General features: G+C 40.1%; 1 protein-coding gene across 21 annotated transcripts in view; it reads right to left on the reverse strand.

The window, feature by feature from the left end:
* Positions 1-13,925, reverse strand: part of PDE10A (phosphodiesterase 10A) — a 188,043-nt gene that overhangs the window by 31,710 nt on the left and 142,408 nt on the right. For all 21 annotated transcript variants that reach the window (XM_083732274.1, XM_083732271.1, XM_083732289.1 and 18 more), the window contains 5 exons: positions 10,422-10,542; positions 8,443-8,492; positions 5,164-5,304; positions 4,522-4,677; positions 3,735-3,785 (listed from right to left, as the gene is read on the reverse strand). In XM_083732274.1, the coding sequence (XP_083588400.1) occupies positions 3,735-3,785; positions 4,522-4,677; positions 5,164-5,304; positions 8,443-8,492; positions 10,422-10,542 (519 nt within the window). The remainder of the gene's footprint in view (positions 1-3,734; positions 3,786-4,521; positions 4,678-5,163; positions 5,305-8,442; positions 8,493-10,421; positions 10,543-13,925) is intronic.

The following is a 13,925-nucleotide window of genomic DNA, read 5'->3' on the forward strand; positions in this document are numbered from 1 at the left end:
CTACAGCTGCAGGGGAGAAGTCAGGCTGGCTAAAGCTCAGAATGAGTTCAGGCTTGCAAAAGAGATTAAAAATAATTATAAAGGTTTCTTCTGCTATGTCCAAAGTAAGAAGAACAAGCAAGTGGTGGGTCCTCTGTGTGGGAAAGACGGAGAAATGCTATTGGGTGAGAGAAAAGGTGGAACTACTCAACACCTACTTTGCCTCTGTCTTCACCCAAAAGGAAAGTGATGCCCAACCTGGTGAGAACAGAATAAATGATGTAAGGAGGGAGCTGCAGTCCAAGATAGGAAAAGAGGTAGTAAGGGAACACCTAGCTACTTTAAATGAATTCAAATCTCCAGGGCCTGATGCATCCAAGGGTACTAAAGGAGCTTTGTCTATTATTTTTGAGAATTCTTGGAGAACAGGTGATGTCCCTACAGACTGGAGGCAGGCAAATGTTGTCCCCATCTTCAAAAGGGGGGGAGGAATGCCCAGGTAACTACTGACCAGTGAGCTTGACATCGATACCTGAGCATTTACAAAAGGATGCTGTGATTACTAAGACCCAGCATGGGTTTCTCAAAAATAAGTCATGCCAGACCAATCTGATTTCTTTCTTTCTTTTTCTTTCTTTTCGATGGAATTACAAACTTGGTGGATCAGGGAAATTCTGTGGACATAGTGTATACTGATTTCAGTAAGGCTTTTTGACAAAGTCCCCCATGATGGGTTGAACAAGGTAAATGTGGGTTGAACAAGGTAAATGTTAGGTGGATTCATAGCTGGTTGACTGACCGAACCCAAAGAGTATTCATTAATGGTCCTTTGTCATCCTGGAAAAATGTGACAAGTGGGGTGCCACAGGGTTCTGTCCTGGGCCCATTGTTATTCAATGTCTTTATAAATGACTTGGATAAAGGAACTGAGGGGATACTCATCAAATCTGCAGAAGACACCAAACTGGAAGGGGTAGCTAATGCCGCAGAAGACAGAATCAGAATTCAAAATGACCGCAGAAGACAGAATCAGAATTCAAAATGACCTGAACAGATTGGAGAACTGGGTGCAAGCTAACAAAATAAATTTCAGTAGGGACAAATGTGTTAGGATATTTCCGTTCCACCTTAAAAGGGAGCAGGATGTTTGTGACACAGCCTGCGTATTTCCTGTTCACAGGATGTTTCTGTTGTGTCTATGCTTTCGTTTTCTCTCTGTGCCTGAGACATTGAAGCAAGCAGTCATGTTTTCTTTGTTCTGACCAACGCTGAATAAAGTTGCAAATAATGCTCTCCTGCATGCATCTTTCGCTGTGCATTATCTGCTGATAGAGCATGCACCAGTTCTGGAATGTGGCAAGCTATTTCTGGAGCTCGTGTCGCTAATTGAATGATACTGCTTGTCTACGGGAGGCCGATGGATCGCAGCGGAGACAACGTGGGGTCATGATGGACTCTGTCTCCCTGGCAGTATCCCAACAAAATGTACGGTTCTGCACTTAGGCAGAAAGAACCAGATGCCCAAATATAAGATGGAGGAGACCTGGCTTACTAGCAGTACACTGGTACCTCGGGTTAAGTACTTAATTCGTTCCGGAGGCCCATTCTTAACCTGAAACTGTTCTTAACCTGAAGCACCACTTTAGCTAATGGGGCCTCTTGCTGCTGCCATGCCGCTGGAGCACGATTTCTGTTCTCATCCTGAAGCAAAGTTCTTAACCCGAGGTATTATTTCTGGGTTAGCAGAGTCTGTAACCTGAAGCGTATGTAACCCGAAGTACCACTGTACATGTGAAAAGGATCTAGTGATCTTGGTGGACCATAAGCTTAACATGAGTCCACAGTGTGATGCAGCAGCAAAAAATGCTAATGCTATTCTAGGCTGCATCTGTCCAGATCAAGGGAAGTAATAGTATCACTTTATTCTGCCTTAGTCAGACCATACTTGGAATACTATGTCGAATTCTGGGCACCACAATTTAAGATGGATGTTGACTAGCTAGAACATGTACAGAGGAGGGCAACCAAGATGATCAAGGGTCTGGAAACTAAGCCTTATGAGAAGTGCTTGAAGGAGCTGGGTATGTTTAGCCTGGAAAAGAGGAGACTGAGAGAAAATATGATAGCTGCCTTTAAATATTTTAAGGGCTGTCACATGGAGCATGCTTGTTTTCTCCTGCTCTGGAGGGTAGGACTCAAACCAATGGCTTCAAGTTGCAAGAAAGGAGATTCTGACAAAACATTCAGAAAAAACTTTCTGACAGTAAGAGCTGTTCTGCAGTGGAACAGACTCCCACAAGAGGTGGTGGACTTTTCTTCCTTGGAGGTTTATAAACAGAGGTTGGATGGCTATCTGTCATGGATGCTTTAGCTGAGATTCCTGCATTGCAGGGGGTTGGACTAGATGACCCTTGGATCCCTTTCAACTCCATGATTCTATGCTGGCCACAGCTCATTTGCCAGAAAATCTTTTAGCAGCAGCATCTACCATTATTTTCCTGGCTTCTTGATTATTTTAGTAGGGAAAATCATTCCAGTAAGCACACAAAGGGTTTAATGTTAACCCAAATAATGTTATATAAATAAGTTTACAATGTTATGTTAGTTACTATGGAATTACCCACCTACAATTTAAACTCTTTAAACCTCCAATTTTTTGGAGGTTTAAGGAGCAGAACAGGGCTGCTTGCAAAGGGCTGCTCTTTGAAGTCCTGACAAGCGGGGCTTCAAAGCACAGCATCACCTGATGTCACTATGTCAGATTGTCTGACGGACAGACAACGACCCTGCCCACATCTCAGTTTTGACCCACCAGAACCTAGCTTTATTAACAGGAACAATACTTCCTATCAAATTCTGGCAACACACTTTACATTATGAAGGGGATATTTCTTGCAGTACTGTAAAAACTTTATGTTAAAGGTGCATTTTAACTGACTTTGCGAGTTTCTCCTGGTTGTACCTGTTGGCTATATATATATATACATTGCCATCTGTTATGCTGACTGTTGTACCATTCATTTCAAATCAATAAAACATTGTGGGGGTTTTAAGTTGGCCCAGAAGCAGTTGGCAGATAAAGATCTGGCCCACCAGCCAGAAAAAGTTCCCCATCCCGGCATAAGACTCTGAATCTGGAGGATTTCATATATCAATGGATTGCAATAACATAAATCCTTGGGTCTACTCTGAGTATGGCTAACACTGGCTATCACCCAAAATATTTTTAAAAGTATTGAGTGGGTCTTGGGAAAATGGAGGCTCAAACTGAACTTTAGGACACACACATGTCATGCACATAGAAATGTATGTTTTGACTTGTCCACATCCAAACCTGCATCTTGTGTGGTAAGAGCTTGATGTGAACTGGGTTCAAGTCAAAAAGTAATTATTAAGTAATTGAATGACTCTCAATTTATGCTGGGGTTACATTCCAGGGATAGCACCTAAAGCCAAAATTGCATGTAGTCAAAACAAATTGGTCTCAACGGCAGATGGAATAGCTGAAACCCTTTTCCTGGATACCTGCCCTCTAATTTGCCAAGTGTGTAAAGCTGAATGTACATAAATTAAATGCACATAAGTTGCAAGTTATCTGTACACCCTTTTGAAATATAGATAATGAAATATAACTTGATTACGTTGTCAAACAGTTTACATCAATCAGATATTACAAAGCTGATTATCATGTTTTATATTCCTAGAATCTGTTTACTGCTTTCCTAAAAAAACAAAAACTTTTTCCACGGTCTTACCTCTACTTGATGTATTGCTACAGAAGCCCATGCAAGATTCGCTGTTGCAACCTGAAACAAAAGAAAATCCTTATTCCCTGAACTGTATTAGTGACCAGCCACTCGGCTCCTGCAATGCCCCGTTTCTGAGTCCTCCACTGGCGATAGCTGGCAGTAACATAATTGGCTGCACATTACACAGAATCGTAGAATTGTAACTTTCAACCAGCATGTGCAAGCATGCTGCTCATTCACATTCAACCACAGTTTACTTTCAACCATAGTTTATTTTCAACTTGATGTGATATGTCAGCCAGATCAATGATTTGGCCCAGTGGATATTAATAATGTAAAATCTGATCCACAGTTATGAAAGCAGCTTCATCCCTTCCCCATAGTAAAGGTAAAGGTACCCCTGCCCGTACGGGCCAGTCTTGCCAGACTCTGGGGTTGTGCGCCCATCTCACTTAAGAGGCCAGGGGCCAGCGCTGTCCGGAGACACTTCCGGGTCACGTGGCCAGCGTGACATCGCTGCTCTGGCGAGCCAGAGCCGCACACGGAAACGCCGTTTACCTTCCCGCTGGTAAGCGGTCCCTATTTATCTACTTGCACCCAGAGGTGCTTTCGAACTGCTAGGTTGGCAGGCGCTGGGACCGAGCAGCAGGAGCGCACCCCGCCGCAGGGATTCGAACCGCCGAACTTTCGATCGGCAAGTCCTAGGCGCTGAGGCTTTAACCCACAGCGCCACCTGCGTCCCTCCCTTCCCCATAGCAACATTCAAATACCCACTATCACATTTAGGCTTTACCTCCTGATGGCTGAGGAGGAAGGTGTCATTGCCCCAGTGTCGATAAAGCTCCAAGATACCAATCAAGTCACCAAGTGTAGTAACTATTGGCAAACAAAGCACAGACTTGATGCGAGTTCCTGATTCCAGTCCAGTACCTTTGGGAAACCGCTCATCCTGGGAAGGCAAGCACAGTTTTAAACTTAATGATGGGGTTTTTTCCCTTATCGCTAAAGTTATGTCAGTTTTGTCTATAAATCTGGGATATCTCTGTTGAAATCTTGAGGACAAACTCACAGCCTAGCCTTCAGGTGTATTACAGATTCTGTTCAACATTGGCAAAGGTGTGTATAAACACACTATCAATGCTAGGCCATGTTGATTTATAACTGGATAGATTTTGTTCTTTCTGAAACAGCCTGCATTTTGGGGATTGCCTGATTCAGCTCAGGGTCTGAGGTTAGGTCCACTTCATGAAAGAAATTGCGCCATTGTTTAGGAAATACATGAAGAAGAATTACCGGGAAACTTGTTTGAAACCTCTTTTTTCTTGATTGAACTGATGATTTAATTCAATCCACTTTGCCTGAACAGAACTCACTCCCACATAGGTATGAAGACATTTGCAGCCTGGCATTATTTTTTAAAAAGACAGTAATTTACCCCCAAAATATCTTCTACTAATAACGTTTTTCTAGATTTGGCTACATATGCAGATACTGTGGTGCCAAGCATAATGGGTCCCACAGGAACAAGATGTGGTTGTCCATCCTTCACTCCTGGTGGCGTGAACACACAGAGGCTCTAATGGGAGGAAGTACAAAAAAAGAAAACTGCATTTTAAATGCTTGACTCTTTCCATAGTAATCATAATGTTACACGGTACTAGAACAATCCTGAAATCAGTAGTTTACATTCATTTACATTTTTTGAAATGCTGAAATGCGGCATTGTTATTTGGGGGCAGGGGAAGGTTAATTCACTATTTTGTCCTTATGAAACTTTTCCAACTCAACTGATTTTGCTAAATGATGCAACGCTCCAAATGAAAATAAGCATGGATGGAAAATTGCTATGGAGGTCATCATGTAAATGGAATTCTGCTTAAGGAATACTCTTGCCAATGGGAGCAGCTTCAGAATCTCAGCCATTGCTTTTATAATAAAATCAGGTTGAGTTGTAAAGGAACTTCTCCCACTCCCCAAACAGTCTGTCAGGTAAGAGAACATGGTAGAAATGGGACTCTGCTCTCTGTTTGTTTGTTTTTGAAGAGGATTATCATCCTCTGTACTAAGATACTTAGGGGGTAAGTGCACTATTACTCACATATGCTTCTATCCCATTCCTTTCTTACCACGAACTGCTACTTGGACCCAGCAATTCCCTTCACCCATAAAAAGAGAGGTGGAAAGACTTTGGGGAAATGCAGGGCTGAATCTTGCATAGAAAAGCACTGTTTCGCTGAGGGATGTGGGGAATGGTACTGAATAATGCTGCTTTGGATTTTGTGCTGGGAGAAACTTCAACCCCAGTGTGATGCAAGGAAGAAGGAAATGAGCTTCTTGGCTAAAGAGAATATTTATGATGTTTCTTCAAGGGGTGGGGGGGAGAGAGGAGGGATTCTGGTGGACTGCAGCCATTGCCAAGAGCAGCTGAAGAGTTCCAAGGGGATTTCCCTGCTCATTTGCAAAGCCAACACATGGAGATGGGGATGACAACACAATGAGGCAATGCCAGTACTAGGGTAATGCCAAGGCATACGGCATATCAAGTGGGAAGTGCAGAATAGGCAGGGAGGAGAAAAACCAACCTTTCATGTAACAAGCTAAGGGCTGTTTGTCTGTGGGTCACCTTGAGCTTTAAACATGGTTTATTAACAAAAAACATGCACAAACCATAACTTAGTATTACATATGAATCTGGCTATTGTGAGTTACTCTGAAAGCTCTGCTATAAAAGAAACCATCAGCGAGAGCTGGGCTGTCAGCAAGGAGTGAGGTGTGAGTAGGTTGGCGCACTGACAATGGCATGATCAGGAAACCACCAGCAAGTGAACTTGTATGCTTCAGATTTAGATTTCAGAAGTGCAGCAACGGCCTAACTATTATGTGTCAATTTTATGCCCAACTATAGTTTAGCCTACCCAACCTTCCAGGCAAAAATCTCATCATCCCTGATCATTGGCTGGTGGGGTTTGTATTCCAAAGCAACTGAAGGGCACCAGGTTGGCCTGATCCAATAGGAATCTTCTTATGTTCTTAAACAAATAATGTTTTGCCTCATCTAATCTCTCCCCGACAAAAAATGCATGAAAAGTAAGTAACTCTGGCTTGAGTCTAAGGCTGTTTTGAATTAGCGGAAAGACACTTTCACTTGCCCGAGGCAGCCCCCCAAATTCTGGTGATTTCTCCATTATGTACATCCCCAATGCCTCTTCCCACACCATCCTGGAAAGCTCCACAGCCCCCAAGAGTGGCTTTGGGGAGCTGAAGAAGTTGCAGTGCAGAGGAGGTTCCAATAAAGTCCTGCTATATGAATAGAGTTCCACTTGCAGTTCTCTGAATTCAACCCATAAGAAATACAGTAATTCCCATTACTAGGTTCAGTAAGGGACAGCTACTGTATAAGCTATTCCATGGCATAAAATGTTTAGCAGAGTCACTAGGTGGCACTGCGCATTGTGTAGAATTAAGTAAGAATTCAATGTTTTGTATTCTAGAATAAGAGCATAATAAATTCACCTTAAAGCATATGCATGTATTGTTTCTCTGGCTTCTTACTACCGTTTTCAGAGTAAATGTATCATGTCAACACATATGGAAAGGTGAAACCTACCCAGCAGTGGCTGACAGGGCCATGTTGCTGATCTGGGTTCCCAATGCCACACACTGCTGCCCATCACTAGGAGGAAAAGGACCAAGGCAGTGGGGAGCTCAGCACAGTGTGAATGTAATAGTAGAAGCTTAAGATTGACTCTGCTAAGCTCCACGGCGCCTGGCCCCTCCTTATCTCAGCAACTGGAAGCCACATGTGGTGTTGAGAAGCCAAGTCAGCAACATAGTCATGCCTACAGCACCCCGCAAGCCACTACATAGCCACTCATAGCTACATTGCTATTCTCATCCGTTTGTCAGGGAGGTAATACTCACAATAATTCTTACAAAGGAAGAAGTTATCAACTATCAAACTCCAATAGACTGGTGTCACTAGAGGGCATATACCCAATAGTTCTTCAAGGACTTAAATGTGAATTCATGGGGGGAGGGGATTAAACAAAATTAAAATAAGCCTTCCTACAAGATGTTGGCCTATGAAGCATAATTTAATTAGAGGCAAGCACTTTTAATTACAGAATTGTTAGATCTGTGGATAAATAGGGTATATAAAAGGAAACATGTTTTTTGCAAAAGACCATGCTACGTAGGTTATTAACATCATCTGAAGATATCAACAAGGATGTAGACAAAGTGATCCAGAGAAAACCACCTGCTTGGTCTTTCACAAAAACAATCCATAGTTTTTCTCAAAAAATACCCCTAAGGTAACTTATGAGCCCCAGGATAAGGGATGGACCATGTTAATGAAGAAAAGAAATGGAAAAATTTGGAATTTTCACAATCAAAGGAAAACAGCAGTAGTCCTAAACTCAGAGGCCTATCCCACAGAGTTCAATGGAACTTACTCTCTAGTATGTGTACTTAGGGCAGTAGCAAGAAGTCAACCCATTACCTTTTATGGTTTAGTAATACAAATTTAAACAAAGCTATTAATTAATGGAGATTCTTTTGGTAGGTCAGCAGAGACCAATTTGTTCATCAATACAGATTGTTAGCTGCATTTACAGAACCACATCTCATAATCAATGCATAGCTGGTTAACCCCTGTTAAACCTTCTACAGTACATTGCAGATGGGAGTTCTTTACATAGCTTTACATACTTACATTATTGCATTCACCCAGGAAATACAGTGCAAATCCATCAGCATTTGTAGCTGCCAAAGAACAATTAAAACATTAAGGAAAAGACTGATATACTTGCTGAGGTTATATAGGGCATGCCCAGCTAGCTTTCTTTATTAAACTTATATGAAGAACTATACTAAACTATACTTCACTAAAAACGAAGTTTATTAATAACACAAAATCACTTTAGGAATTACATTCATCTGTGATGCTCTTTACATAAAATATGTTCTCAATGGAATTTGGCACAAAATATATGTTAAAACGTTCTATTTCTAAGCTCCTAGCTATGGACAGAACAAATTATACAATGGTCTTGTTTTGTTCCGTGAGTGAATAACGGTCTAAGTATAAACTGAAAATACAGGACAAAACTTTGAAAGCTAGAAAGACCTTCCAGTGGGGGGGGGGGCGGGTCTAGGGGGGAGATTTTCAATGTCTTGTATAGTTACCATCAAAGCCATCAGTCTTGTCTTATCACTAATTATTCCACCAGCTCCTGTTACCAACCTGCAATCTTTTTCAACCTGCCTTGATTCCCATTCTTCTTTGCATTGCCGAAAAAAAGGTAAGAGCAAAATGAAAATGTGAACAAAATTGTTATGCAAAAATAATTTGCTCCACCTATTACTAATTATACTTATTGGTGTCGTTTGTATTTCATTTTTTCCCTCTAAGTGCAATGCAATGAACCATTTTCGACCTCGCCCAGTGAACTACTTTTCACAACTGCCCTCTAAACCAGGGGTTGCTGATCTGGTGCATGTGGGTGAAGGCCTTTCTTTGGTGACCCTAGGATAAACCATAATCCCTAGATGCCAAGCTTTCTTTTATTTCCTTTATATATGTTTCTAGTATTTTTAGAACCTGAGATAGAAGGCAAAACACAGATACCATTCTTCACATTTTTTCCATGGGAAATCAGCCTGATCCATGCTTTCGGTGTTTTATTTTATCCTCTGCTGAAAATACTCCTGCTGGAAAAATTCCTGCAGACACGCATGTGTGAGAGGGGGGTGGGTGAGAAGCATCTGGGAGAGCAGGGAGAAATGCACATGTAGCCTCTGTAGGCAAGAGGCTCTGTAGATATGTAGTCCTCAGTTAAGAGAGAGAGGTGGGTGGATGTGGGGTTTTTTTTGTTTTGTTTTTTGTTTTTTTGTTTTTTTGCAATTTTGAAACCATGAAGCAGCGTCTCCGCCCCCATCGTTCAGCCCGGACACTGAGGTCCAGCGCTGAGGGCCTTCTGGCGGTTCTCTCACTGTGAGAAGCAAAGCTACAGAGAACCAGGCAGAGAGGCTTCTCGGTAGTGGTGCCTGCCTTGTGGAATGCCCTCCCATCAGAAGTCAAGGAAATAAACAAGTACCTGACATTTAGAAGACATCTGAAGGTCAGGGAAGTTTTTAATGTGTGACATTTTAATGTATTTTTAATCTTTGTTGGAAGATGCCCAAAGTGGCTGGGGTAACCCAGCCAGATGGGTAGGGTACAAAGAATAAATTATTATTATTATATTATTATTATTATATGAGGGGGAAATAGTTTTCTTCCAGAGGTTTCAGTGGGTAAGGGACTGATTTTCTTTGAAAAACTGGAAAAAATGCAATACTGTGTTTGTTTTCTTAAGTACTCTTTTTTAAATGTATTTTTATTAAATATTTTCTTGATTTACAAAAGTATGTGCTATGTCTCTCTCTCTCGCATTTTTTCCATGTAACATTTTTACAAATCAGTTTCATTTGTTGAGACATTAGGAAGAAAAGGGGGAATCCCAGAATGCACTCCTTGGCCAAATACTGGAAGATATTCTATACTCTGAAACATTTGAAAGTACCTTTCCAACATTAAGCCTTAAGTGCACTGCTTGTTTAGTAATTCAGTCAAATACAGAAGCATTTACTGTATATTTCTGCCTTTGAATCTTGGATCCATCATAATAAACATAATAAATGTTTTCTTACCCATTCGAATGATGCTACTCAATTCATATAAGAGCAGTTGATTGTGCCCTCCTATATCCATCCGCTGCTCTATAAAGCCGTTCAGGTCATATACCACTGCTTGGATATCAGGATTCTGGTACTATTGAAAAACAAGCACATATTGAAGAACTATTAAAACTTTTATGAAAAATCAATATGATCAGATGTTATTTGTTTTGGTGTTTTACAGCTCCTATTTTGGAAATAGGTTTGGTGTTCTTATTGTTTAAATTTTAATAAAAATTATTAATACAGCAGCAGCAGTAGTAGTTGGTTAATCTAAAGCAACAGAAAACCCAAAAGAGAAAGTGAAGTCAATGCTTAAGGAGAAGGAAGTCAGGGAATGGTGAAACACAACAACCTAAAGATACTCTCCTTTTCTATTAGCACAACAGAAGTAAATAATAATAATAATAATAATAATTTAAAGAAAGAAAGAAAGAAAGGAAGGAAGGAAGGAAGGAAGGAAGGAAGGAAGAAAGAAAGAACTCTCATAGCTCAGTGGCAGGGCCCATGCTTTGCATGCAGAATATTCCAGGATTAATCTCTGGCATCTCCAGGTAAGGCTGAAAACCCTGCAGAACTGCACTTAGCTCAGTGTAGACCACAGACTGGATCCAACCAATTATGTTTGCCTACAGTGTGTAGGCCCTGCACAGATAAACATTTTGGCAATGCTAACTGAAGAATCAATATATTGATTTCTTACATGGCAGAACTTCCATATCAGGTTTATATTGAAAACTATTAACCTATGATTCTTTAAAAGCAAGGATCACAAATTCTTTGAACTGTGCATGGTTCAACTGCAAACTAACATCTAACATGAACAAATATAGTCAAAACTAATTGTAAATTAAGTGAAAATTTCTTAAACTAATTCAGCTATCCATGTAAAAGAATAAAAGAACAGTATTCTTTCTGAGCACAAAATTTTAAACTACTTGTTCAATTTTAAACAGCCTAAATGTGTGTGTACGTGTGTGTGTGTGTGTGTGTGTGTGTATTAAAACATTTATATATATATTTTAAAAAGCTTCCATTTTTTAGATGATTTAAACCACACTTTCAAGGTAATTTCTTTGCTATTCATAACTACATGAAAAAGTTCCTCTTTGCATTTCTTAACAATGATAAAGGAGTGAAGGACCTGAAATATTAGATCATAAAATGAAATTAAGAGTGCTTTTTACACTTGACAGCAGAACAAAGAGTATTTAAAAAGTGACATTTTTAAGTTTTAAAAAGGTGCTGTTTTCATTTAAAGGCTAATGAGAGCAAGACAGAGGGAGCGTTATTACAATTCTAAATTTAGAGCTTAGGATAAATTTTCAGATAAAGCAGAAAATGGTCTTCAACTTATATATATATATAGTACTGAGAAATAAAATACCATAATTTAAATTTCCATATTGCCAAGGCAATACATTAGTAAAGTATAATTTCCATGTCTTTCTGTCTATGACTTGCCCATCAGCCAGCCATAGAGTCACCACTCCTTCTCCTCCCAGTTCAGTTGGTGGAGGGGGGGGGGGTCAAACACAAATCCCTGGACATTCCATTCCTCTCTGTTTTCATCCCCTTTTCTCTCTCTTCCTGCCATGTCAAGGGATGCATGAAATTAGACTGAGGCCACATGAAGCCCTAGGGCAACACACTCCTGCCTTATGCTCTCACATTTCAGCTTCAGATTAAGAGTTAGACAAATAGCCAGCTGAAAGTTATGGAAGAAAACCCCAAGTAAATGCATTATGGATAACTTACTGAGGATGATGAGCTGAATGACAAGTATAACTTAAAAGTGCACATCTTCTAATGTATAATACACAACAGCAGAAGATTCTACACCCACAGGGCACATGTAACCAAGTCTAAATATGGCTGAATGCCAAGGAAGAAATGTGAGCAAGCACATACTGCCAAATGAGCAACTTGTCTCTCTCAAAATATATATGCATTCTCCTCCATGATATGTCTTCAATATTTTCTCACAAAGACGGCAAAACCTAAGCCTGCTTGATGGAACTATCCTATGCATAAATTTCAATGGGTGTTACTACCAGTGTATATAGGATTGCAGTCAGTTGTTGTGAATGTTTCAGCCTCACTGTTGTAATTTCCTCCAGCACAACACAGCATAGCACAACGGTTAGGAAACAATAACACTTCACTTCACAGAAGTACAATTCCCATGATCCCCTGAAGAAGCCAGAAAGTGTAAACATTTATAGTGTCCATGTGCTCTTGAAGAGATACAGCAGCAACGCATGAGAGGACTACTAGCAACAGATGGCAATGTTTTATTGAAAGCATGCCACAGCAATCAGTGAAGTACTTCAACAGTTTTCCTAGTGCTATCTTCAGTTTGGCATAGGGGGAAAGAGCTGGAACTACAGGAAATAAAATACATGCAGCATTCAATGGCTGAATTTCACACAGCTGCATCTGAAATTACCAGCATCAGGTGGGATGTGTATTTCTTAAAATGACTGCAAAAATTACAGAAAAATAACACCTCATGTTGATATTTCCCTAACTAATCCTTAGAGGTGAACTGAGATCCACCTGTAGTCTAGAAAGCTCTGTGCTAAGATGGGAGAAATAAATAAAAAGAGGGGATTATAGCATGGTAAGAAAGGAAGGGAAAATGTCTGCAATTTCCACTCCCTGACTCATCAATCAGAAAATGCAAAAACATTCTACTTGGAAAGAGCAGAGGTGTGTTGCAAAGAAAATCTCATGAAAGTATTTTCCATTTTTGAGGGGCTGCATATTATATTGTGATTAAGCGCATTCATACAGTAGGACTCCTACAGCTCAGATTGACAGTGATATCATACCAGTAGAACAAAGACTGCTTGGACAAACTCACTCCAGAAATTATGGCAGGACACTCTGATTTAATAAGAACTAAGAGTCTAGTTTTTCTTTTTACTGTTAGTCAGGTTTTTATGGCACACAGGGAAATGGTTTAGCTAGAAAATTTTAAGTACATTTCCATTTTAAAACTTTTAATAATTTAAGGCATTTCCATCAATGAACTACTTTTCAAAACAATAAGATGCTTTTTATTCAGTGATTTGCTCACAATATGCATAATTTGGGAAATGGTTTACAATGTTGCAACATTTCCAGCATACCATTTCTTCTTATCAATGTTTCAAGTTGGCATTTGAAAGGAATATGTTCTGTAAATCACAACAACCAAAAATAACTTTAGCAGGTCTCAGTTCAGAAACTAATCAGACCTTTACATGGTAAAGGATCAGCACCAATTTTACCTTCACAAGTATACATAAAATCATATATCATGTAGATACCCAATTATAAGCAATTCAGGATAGCTTAATCTCAGGGTTCTGAGTTTGAGCCCAACAATAGGCAAAGAATTCCAGCATTGCAAGAGGTTGGACTAGATGGCTCTCAAGGTCCCTTCCAATGTTACAATTTGTACAGTTCTTTGTTACAAAGTTCAGGAAGATC

Source organism: Podarcis gaigeae (genome assembly GCF_964106915.1).
Source record: "Podarcis gaigeae genome assembly, chromosome: 3".
In the NCBI taxonomy this organism is placed as follows: domain Eukaryota; kingdom Metazoa; phylum Chordata; class Lepidosauria; order Squamata; family Lacertidae; genus Podarcis; species Podarcis gaigeae.